General features: G+C 59.6%; 2 protein-coding genes across 2 annotated transcripts; one reads left to right on the top strand and one right to left on the bottom strand.

The window, feature by feature from the left end:
- Positions 1–148: 148 nt before the first annotated feature.
- Positions 149–4,612, top strand: NEU4 (neuraminidase 4). The gene is made up of 5 exons (XM_017826250.1): positions 149–443; positions 891–1,065; positions 1,861–2,066; positions 2,466–2,721; positions 3,126–4,612. The coding sequence occupies exons 3-5, from the start codon at positions 1,866–1,868 to the stop codon at positions 4,175–4,177; spliced, it is 1,509 nt and encodes a 502-aa protein (XP_017681739.1). The 5' UTR covers positions 149–443; positions 891–1,065; positions 1,861–1,865; the 3' UTR covers positions 4,178–4,612.
- A 126-nt stretch (positions 4,613–4,738) lies between these two features.
- Positions 4,739–9,214, bottom strand: TM4SF19 (transmembrane 4 L six family member 19). The gene is made up of 5 exons (XM_017826251.1): positions 9,107–9,214; positions 7,227–7,410; positions 7,034–7,111; positions 6,169–6,353; positions 4,739–5,884 (listed from the first exon to the last, which is right to left on the bottom strand). Exons 1-5 carry the CDS (start codon positions 9,169–9,171, stop codon positions 5,698–5,700), a joined length of 699 nt encoding a protein of 232 aa, XP_017681740.1. The 5' UTR covers positions 9,172–9,214; the 3' UTR covers positions 4,739–5,697.
- Positions 9,215–9,659: the final 445 nt, after the last annotated feature.

The raw sequence follows: 9,659 nt of genomic DNA on the forward strand, positions 1-9,659 counted from the left end.
GCAGCTCCAGCTGGGAAGTATGAGGGACGCTGTCTGGGGAGCGGGGTGGGAAGCAGACCCAGGATTTTCTTCAACTCTGTTTAAATCCATCAGGGAAGCAGCTGAGGCAGGGGTTAACCTGCCCTGCAACCTGTGCTCCTCACAGCACAGGTGTCCAGCAGCAACAACAGAGATTAACAGCATTTTCATGGTTCCCTGCTCCAGGAACCCTCTTAACCCGAGGCTCGGGAGGCGTTTGTGCCAGCAGGGTGGAGCAGCCAGAGCCACACGTGGTCACCCTGGGCCATCCCAGGGGCCCTTCAGGGGCAGTTCTGCAGCCTCTGCGTCAGTTTTCCCCTTGGAGCTTCTGATCCATGACCTGCCCTGTGAATTTTGTCAAACCCTTTAAGCTGATGACAGAGACAGGTGTAAAAATAGTTTCTTAGTAGCTGACCTGTGTGCAGGTGGGGATCCTGGGCAGTGTGGGGGTCGTGGGAAGGCTGCTGATCCTGTGGGGGCTGGGGGTTCTGGGAAGGCTGGGGATCCTGGCAGAGCTGAGGGTCCTGGGAAGGGTGGGTGTCTGGGTGGAGCTGGGGATCCTGGGAAGGTTGGGAATCCTGGGAAGGCTGGGGGTCCTGGGAGGGCTGGGACCCTCCAGACCACAACCCCCACGCTGGGGAGCTCACAGCAGGGTGGACCATGGTGAACATGAGCTGCAGCACCTCCCAACCTGCAGGAGGAGGGAAACTGAGGCAGGAGATGTAATTCCCCCATCATGGCTCCCCTCGCATCCCATCCCCGAGGGTCCAAAGAAGGAGGCTCAGCAGCCGCGGGGCCCCCGGCTGTGCCCGGGCCCATAACGGTGCCTTTGTGCCACGGGCACGGCACCAGCAGCTCCACTGCTGACTCAGGGGTTTTTCCTGGCCACCACCACCGCGGGAGCCCCGTGACCCATCGGTGGGGGGACCCTGCAAGGGGAAAGGGGTGGCAGCCAAGCAGTGAGGAGACGGCTCTGCAGAAACCCAGCAACGGCGGGAGCAGCTGGGACCGAGGGACAGAGGGGTCAGCCCAGCCGAGCAGGACCCGGTGAGTGCCTTCGCTTTCTCTGGGGGGGGTTAGATCAGCAAAAGCTCCTGATTAAACCGCTGGTGAAAGTCAGCCTTGGCTGCTCCAGCTGTGCCTGGAGTGGGGTGCCCATCTCTTCCTGTGGTGATAATCCCCAGGGACACGTAGAGACATGTAACCTGGGGACAGCTGACGGTGGTGTCACTCCTGCTGTCCCCAAAGGAAGGGCACCTGGGGACAGCTCGCACCCACTGCTGCAGGGACAGCCCGCCCAGGGACCCCACGGTCTGTGTTGTGCACCCCAGGCTCCCCCCACAGAGGGGGGGGGAACAAGGAGCCCACTGGGTTCATTGTGCTGGAGGCACCAGAGGTACAGGACAAAACACTCCCTGACCCCCTCTTGATGAGCCCGGGCTGATCTGGGGGTCCTGTGTGTGCAGAGGTGGGTTCTGCCCTCCCAGTGCCCACTTGAAGGGAGCAGGGAGCTCCTTTGCTCACTGGCCTTGATTTCCCAGAAGAGCATCTTGAAGATCAATTTAATTTAATTTTATTTTGGAGTCCCCAGGTCAGCCTCCTTGCCGGTACCCAAAGTTGTGGCCAACCTTTGAGCCTCAGGGACTCCCCACCAGAGCAGTGCACATTCAGCCTCTCTCCACCCCAGCCCTGCCCCTGCTCCCTGGGGCTTCCCCAAGCCCAAACCCACCAAGTTAAATCCCCAACACTCCCAAAGACAACCCAGTGCCCCTGGCCGTGCCCAGCAGCCGATCCCCCGCCTTCACCAACCCACTGTGGTGGGGCTGCATCCTTTTGCTGCAGACCCCATGGGCTCCCGGCACTTCCCTGCCCGGACCGTGCTCTTTGAGAGGGAATCCAACGGCGTCACGTACCGCGTGCCCGCCCTGCTCTACCTGCCCTGTGTGGCCAAGCTGCTGGCGTTCGCCGAGGAGCGGCTCAGCGCCGACGACGCCCACGCCAACCTGCTGGTGCTGCGCCGCGGCACCATCTACGGCAGCTACGTGGAGGTGGGACGGGGGGCACACCCCGGGCTGGGGGGACACACGGGGCTGGGGACGTGGGGACGGATGGGCGGTTGTCCTCGCTGCTTGTGTGTGGCACAGCTGAGCTCCCGGAGGCGGCTGCATGGCGGGGGGAGGCTGGGGGTGGGTGAGGTGAATCATGGAATCCCAGAATGGTTTGGGTTGGAAGGGACCTCAAAGGTCATCTCGTTCTACCCCCCCCCGCCTTGTGCAGGGACACCTTCCACTAGAGACCGGGTTGTTCCAAGCCCCATCCAACCTGACCTTGAACACTTCCAGAGACAGGGCAGCCACAGTTTCTCTGGGTGAAAAAGTAGGATGTTCCTCACCTGTCTCGTCTCTTTCCATTCTCTCCTCCTCCTCCTCCTCCTCCTCCCTGGGCAGTGGGAAGACATGCGCGTGCTGGAGACGGCGACGCTGCAGCACCACCGGTCGATGAACCCCTGCCCCCTCTACGATGAATTCACGGGCACCCTCTTCCTCTTCTTCATCACGGTGCTGGGCAGGACGCCCGAAGCCTACCAGATTGTCACTGGCCAGAACGTCACTCGCCTCTGCTGCGTCACCAGCGCCGACCAGGGCCTGAGCTGGAGCACAGCCACGGACCTGACACAGCAGGTCATTGGTGCAGCCATCAAAGGTACCCAGCTGGAGAGGGCTGGGGAGGGGGAAGGATGGCCAGCAAGGAGGTGACCGTGGGTTTTGGCCTCCTGGAGCCACCTGTGGTGTGGCTGGAGGTGACCTTGGAGTAGGAAGCCCACAGGCTTCCAAGAGGGTGGAAGAGAACCTTAAGCAGAGGGGAGAGGGGATGGAGGGAGTATCTATATCGCTTGGGGTAGGAAGAAGATGGAGACCTCCCCACAGCCAAGGGTATGACCATGTGTGAGGACAACGGGGCAGCACGAGGCTGCTCTCCCACCCCACCACCTGGCTTGGCTGGACAGGGGAAGCCCTGGAGACCCTTCCACACTGGGCATGGAAGGGTACCGTGGTGGTCACTGTTTGCCCGTTCCACCTTCACCCCATCCCATCTCCGCTCCGCAGACTGGGCGACGTTCGCGCTGGGCCCTGGGCACGGGATCCAGCTGCGCTCCGGCCGGCTGCTGGTGCCCGCCTACAGCTACCACATCGACTGCAAGGAGTGCTTCGGGCAGCTCTGCAAGACCACCCCGCACTCCTTCGCCTTCTACAGCGACGACCACGGCCACGGCTGGCGCTTCGGGGAGTTCATCCCCAACCTGCAGACGGGCGAGTGCCAGCTGGTCTCGGTGGATGAGGAGGATGGATCCAACGTCCTGTACTGCAACGCCCGCAGCCCGCTGGGCTTCAGGGTCCAGGCGCTCAGCACGGATGACGGGGCCGTCTTCCACAGGGGGCAGCTGGTCCAGCGGCTGGTCGAGCCCCCCCATGGCTGTCATGGCAGTGTCATCGGCTTCCCAGCACCATTTGTGTATGTCCCCACCATCTCCCAGGACTCTGTGTTGCCCCTCCGGGGCTCAGCTCGACGGCTGCTCCCCGGGATGTTCCAGGGGTTTCGGTACCTGCCCACTCGGAAGGCAGCAGGTGATGAGCTGCCCACTGTGGCCACCAGCAGCCACCACAAGCCAGACGAGCCCGATGAGGACTGTCCTACCCCAGGGCATCACCAACAAGCCCACAGTGCCACCTTGGCCCAGGGGGACCCTGCAGCAACCCCCAGCCCCACTCCCTTCTTCCAAGCGCCGACATGGATCCTCTACTCCCACCCCACCAGCTCCATGTCACGGGTCAACATGGGGGTTCACCTGAGCACCTTCCCCAGGGATGCAGAGAGCTGGACAGAGCCCTGGGTCATCTACGAGGGCCCGAGCGCTTACTCAGACCTGGCTTACATGGAGCTGCCCTACACGGAGGCCCCGGTGGCCGGTGGCACGGCCATCGCCTTCGCCTGCCTCTACGAGAACGGGACGAGGTCGCCCTACGAGCAGATCTCCTTCAGCATGTTCACGCTGCACGATGTGCTCCAGAACATCCCCGTGACAGCCACTGCTCCCCGCCAGGGCCGCAGCCCCCGGCGCCACGGGAAGCGGGGCCGGAGGAGCTGCCCCGTGTCCTAGTGACCCCCCAGGCCAGCTCCCCCACCCCCCCAGTGCCAGATCCCGGGACATCAACCCATAGCCTGGGGTCCCACCCCCACCCCCGTCCAGCACGGCCACATCACGCAGAGCAGTGTTACCATCCCCAGGCTGGATTTGATCTCACTTTTATTGTTATTTTTTTAATTATGTATCGGTTGGTGGGGAGGCTTGTGCGCCCCGCCCAGCCCCAGGCTCCTTTCCAGCCAGAGCCACCTCATGAAACAAACACTGGGGGGCAACAGCAATGCCAAAAGGAGGCAGCTGGGGGCACCCTGTGCCATCCCCGTGTGCTGGGTCAGGGGGACACAGTGCTCCAGCTGTGCCACATCTGGTACCACCACCCTGCTCCGGGAGTTTCCCTCCCGTTGTTATAACTAGTTATGTTATATAAATGTTTTATATGTTGTATAAATGTTTCGTGTTATATAACGGTAAATAGTTTCTTTTTCATGAAAAGGCTTTTTCTCAGTGGTCTCCCTGAAGTCACTGCGAGGGTTTGGGCTGGAGTAGAGTTCAGTTCCTTCATCACAGCTGGGATGGGGCTGGGTTTTGTATTTGGGCTGACGATAAAGAGTTGTTTGTGTTGCATCACTTGTCTGTCTTGGGTTCTATTTCTATCTCTTTATTATTTTCCTTTACATTACAATTTATTATTATTATTTCAATTATTAAACTGCTCTTATGTCAACCCATGAGTCTTCTCACTTTTACCCCTCTGATTCTCTCCCCATCCATCCCATGGGATGGGGGTGAGGGAGTGGCTGTGTGGTGCTCAGGTGCCAGCTGGGGTTAAACCACCACAGTGGCCCAGTTACTGTTTAATCTGGCTCAGTGCTTTGGTGTTTTTAATCTGCTGCCACCATCACTGCTTTCCTTGGCCCTTGTCAGTGGGGGGCAAACACCCTCCCAGCACGGGCAGGCTCAGGCCCACACTGGGTCCCTGTGAAGGTTTAGGGGAGTGGGAGATGCACTGAAACCAGTGACCCCCCTGTAAGCACAGCAGTGGGGTCCTGGTCCTGGGGATGAGCAGCATCTGCTCCTGACATTTGTGTGGGGGTGAACTTTGGGGGGCCACACCTCAATTCCAGCCCTGCCTCCTCCAGCAGGACCCTATCCAAGTGCTCCAGCCAGAGCCCAGCTCTGCTTCTCTGGTCTCCTTCCCCTCTCCTGCCCTCTGCAGGTGACAAACACCAGCCCAGCTGCCCTAAATACGAACTGATTAAGAAAAATTAAATTAGTGTCCCGCTCTTGTCTCTACAAACACCGTTGTGTCACATCTTGCACTGGGGTGGGTGGAGGCAGCCAAGGAAGCTGTTGGGCTCATGCTGGGGTGCCATGAGCTGAGTCCTCACCTCCATCCCTCACCTGGCTGCTTTCCAACCCCGAAGGGCCGGTGTCACAGTTCCTACCATACCTCCAGTTCGGCGTGTGCCACCAGCCAAGTGACACCAGAGGTGACACCTCCTCCGAGCGCAGCCTCCTGGCACTGCCCCCGGGCCCTACTTGCCCTCACAGAGGCCACAGAGGCAGCCGAGGCAGCCGTTGAGGATCTGGAGGAAGGACAGCACCATCTCGGCCACGCTGACGAGCAGCAGGATGGAGAAGAGGACGACGTTCCAGGCCACGATGCCCTCTGGCTCCAGGCAGATGCTCCAGGTGTGCCGATCGTAGAGGTAGGTCTTAGCCCTGTGTGACGGGGAGGGGAGGAGATGCAGGATGCTGCCCGTGGCAGGTCAGGAATCCCATCGCTTTCCGCCACAGAGGGTGTCCCAGACATCCCGTCCTTCAGCCCGAGGGTGAGCGGGGTCAGGGGGGTGGTGGAGGTGCAAAGCACCATGTAGAAATTCATGGAAGGTGGGCACCCCTCGAGCTACCAGAGTCTTGCAAGCACCCACCCCCCCCCACCATAATTAACACTGACTTAATTAGCAATAAGCCAGTGAGGCAGCACTGGTGATTCAGCCCCTCACCTGGCATCAGGCACCTGGCCAGCGGCATCCGGGAAGGGGTAACCCCAGAGGGCTCCGTGCCCGAGGCTGTGCTCAGAGGCGTTGTAGAAGCAGAGGGGGCCGTTGGTCAAACCCACCCCAGAGAGGACGAAGCAGGCGGCAGCACCCAGGAACGCCAGCTTGGAGAGCACAGTGGAGATGAAGGCCTGTGGGGAACACCTGAGAGTCAGGTGGGCTCCAAAACACAGCTGCTGGTTGTCAGCATGTTTGGCAGGGGGGAAAACTCCCCTCCCCTTCACCCCAAAGGGCTCCAGTCCCGGGTGACTGTGGCTGTGGATGGAACCATTGCTGGGCTGGGCAGAAGCAAGCAGGGAGTGGAGACAGGCAGGGATGGAAATGGGCAAGGAGCAGGGACAGGCAGGGAGGGAGATGGGCAAGGAGCAGGGACAGGCAGGGAGGGAGATGGGCAAGGAGCAGGGACAGGCAGGGAGGGAAATGGGCAAGGAGCAGGGACAGGCAGGGAGGGAAATGGGCAAGGAGCAGGGACAGGCAGGGGTCTGCCATGCAGAGCCTGGTGGGGCAGAGCCCATGCCAGCACACATGGAAAGCCTGTCTTCTTGGAAGGGGCCACCATGCAGCATCCCACCATGGGACCATGAGAAAGGCTGGTCTGTGCCATGAACCTCCATAGGGCCATTGGAGAGGGACACCCTGCCAGGACCTGCCATGGGAGAGGGGCCACCTACCACATCCCACCACGGGATGAGGGGAGAGGGGGTCCATGCCATGTCCCACCGTGGGGCCGTGGCAGAGGTGGCACCCTGCCAGTCCCCCCCACATCCCACCCCCTGCTGCTGGGCACTGCTCTCGCACAGGGGTCCCTTACATTCCAGCGGGTGCCGCAGTTGGAGCAGCCGGCACATCGCCACCCCAGTGCTGTGATGTGGGTCGCTGCCAGCAGCACCTGTGGGAAGGAAAATGAGGCTGGGGGACAAAGAGAAGCCACCTGCCCTGCTCCATCCCTCTGTCCCTGCTCCACAGGCCCGTGAGGGGGGACGGGTGTGACCCACAGTACTCACGGGGATGCCGCCTCCCCAGACACCCGGCACGGCCAGGGCGTGTCTGCTGATGTGCCCCTCCAACAGGTACTTGGATGCTCCGCCAGGGAAGAGCAGGAGGACGCTGGCTGCCATGGAGAGCGTGCCCAGGGCCAGCAGGCAGGGACCCACAATCCGGCTGCACTTCCCCACACACATCTCTGTCCTGCGTGGGAACGGGGAGGAAGAGGAGGAGAGGAAAGAGCTGCGTTCAGCCTCGTGGGGCCCCACGGCTTCCCCACCCTGAGCCCATCCCACAGCTGTGGGAGAGCAGGAGTTACTGGGTCGTGGGTTTGGGTTCCAGCCCACCCCACTGGCACTGCCCCTACTTGAGGGCAATTTCCAGTGGAAACCCTAATATTTCTTTGCCAAACAGGCAGTGGAGTTTAAGACAACAGCGAGTCCCACACCAAGCCTTGAGACCTGTGCAGCCTCAGGGTTTGACTCCTCCAGAACGTGTCCCTGCCCAGAGCTGGAGGGTTGGAACGAGATGGTCTTTAAGGTCCCTTCCAACCCAAACCCGTCTGTGGTTCTGTGATAATGTTACTGCAGGGGGCAAACCACCCACCACGGCTCAGTTTGGCTTTCAGTGTTTACAGCGAGCCAGGAAAGGGGTGAAATCCTTGAACAAGGACTTGTGAAGGCACATCAGTCTCCAATCAAAAATCCAACAGCAACTCCACTCCTGTCATACATGAATCCCGCCGTAGGTCTGAGTATGCTGAAACTAATTAAAGTTAATTAAGAAAATGTTATCCCCTACCCTCCAACTCCACTGACATCTTACTAAGTTATGAGTTCACCTATAAGGCACCTGCCCATCTCCAGGTGATACCTTGTCCAAAATTACTTCTCTTCTGCACCTACAACACAGGGATGCCCATTGGTCACTCTGGGACCTCTGAAAACAACCTGTTTTGGTGCTGTCCTGGCTCCCAGGTTTCTTCTACCCTGTGTTCTTTTTGTTCCGGGTTGGGTTTATGCATTTTCCCCTTTCCTGGTGGATTGTGACCCATTTTGCACAAGTTCCCCAGACTGAGCTGCTTCTGGCTCTGGATAATCTTTTTCAAGCTTGCTCTGGCTTTGCAAAGCAGAAGTGACTGTGGCACCACTGCACCACGTGGCTGTTAGTTGTTCCCGTGGGAAGAGCTGCCTCAGCCCCCTCGTGGGCCGGGGAGGAGCAGCTCAGGCAGCACATCCAGAGGGGCTGGGGAGCAGCCACGCCAGTCCCAGCAGGATGCCAGGGAGGGCTGAGCATGGAGGAAGGGGCTGGGAGACCTGTGTGGAGGGTGACATAAGCCAAGATGCCCAAGTGGACCATCAGCTCCCCCCAAACCTGGAGTTCCACATCCTCTCTGTTTTCCATCCTCCCTGCCTTGGTTATACGGAATTTAGGGCCCCTGACCCTCACTGTGGTCCTGCCTGCAGTCCAGGGACTGTGCGTGGTTGTCCATGAGTATCCAGTGGTGAGTCCCACCTCCCCACCATGGGGGAGCTCCTGCTCCTCTGAGCTCACAGCCCAGGCTCTCACCAGCCAGAGTTTTCTGCAGCTTCAACCTCTCCAAGGATTCTCCTTCCCCTCCACAGCTGCCCTCTCCCTGGGGACAGCAGGAGGCCTCTTTCCCCTAGGAAGCTCCCCATGGTGTGCTGTCCCCTCGAAACGTTCCCCTTGAAGAAGCAGCTTCCCTCTCAGCCAGCACAGACAAACCCCTGCGCCAGGGGAGGCAAAGCCAAAGTCCAGCTGACCCAGTCTCCGTCAGGACCCTCAAAAGCCTCGACCCTTCCGCCAGCACATCTCCATGGAAAAGCACAGAGATTCCAGCAAAGCCCAGGGACCCTGTCCTCCCTGCTTCCTGGCTTACCTGGGAGTGATGCCACGTGGCGTCAGCAGCGTCCACCCCTCAGATGAGCTCTGTGCTGGAGGCATCTCCCCCCAGCTGACTATTTATGATGCCCCAGGGTGTGCTCCCTGTCTTCCCCCTCCCACCCAAGGTCCGCCCATGCATCAGTCATGATCCATCCATTCAAAGGGTGACTGTCCTGGCTGAATGAGCCAGATCCTCCGGTGCTGTGCCGGATCCTTCTGCACGGTCCTTCCCCCTTTTGCTGCCAGAGTTCATCAAAACAGGCACAATTTCAGATTTTAAGGCTTCTACCACTTCTGCACTAAATGCCTCGACCACTGAGAAACCGCTGCTCCTGGAATGACCTGTGGTGACCATGTTAGGAGAACACTCCCCTCTCTCACTAATATTTTAATAAAAGCTTCTAAATAAGCATTCTCATGTCTCAGCTGGTTCCTAACTCCCACCTTTTTCTTCCTCACAGGTGGCCCAGCTTTTCCTCAGGTGCTGAGTATATCTCATGCCTTGGAGACAAGATTGAGAGGCAAAGGTTTCTGGACATCTTAATTAT

Source organism: Lepidothrix coronata, unplaced genomic scaffold, assembly GCF_001604755.1.
Source record: "Lepidothrix coronata isolate B3197 unplaced genomic scaffold, Lepidothrix_coronata-1.0 Scaffold125, whole genome shotgun sequence".
NCBI lineage: Eukaryota > Metazoa > Chordata > Aves > Passeriformes > Pipridae > Lepidothrix > Lepidothrix coronata.

Bases quoted from the DNA above. Each gene is read 5' to 3' on its own strand.
- NEU4 (XM_017826250.1), top strand. From the start codon at position 1,866: ATGGGCTCCCGGCACTTCCCTGCCCGGACCGTGCTCTTTGAGAGGGAA. The intron at 2,067-2,465 runs GTGGGACGGGGG...CTCCCTGGGCAG, and splicing joins TCTACGGCAGCTACGTGGAG to TGGGAAGACATGCGCGTGCT. The intron at 2,722-3,125 runs GTACCCAGCTGG...TCCGCTCCGCAG, and splicing joins CATTGGTGCAGCCATCAAAG to ACTGGGCGACGTTCGCGCTG.
- TM4SF19 (XM_017826251.1), bottom strand. From the start codon at position 9,171: ATGCCTCCAGCACAGAGCTCATCTGAGGGGTGGACGCTGCTGACGCCA. The intron at 7,411-9,106 runs GTAAGCCAGGAA...GTTCCCACGCAG, and splicing joins CCACGTGGCATCACTCCCAG to GACAGAGATGTGTGTGGGGA. The intron at 6,354-7,033 runs GTAAGGGACCCC...TGTTCCCCACAG, and splicing joins ACTGCGGCACCCGCTGGAAT to GCCTTCATCTCCACTGTGCT.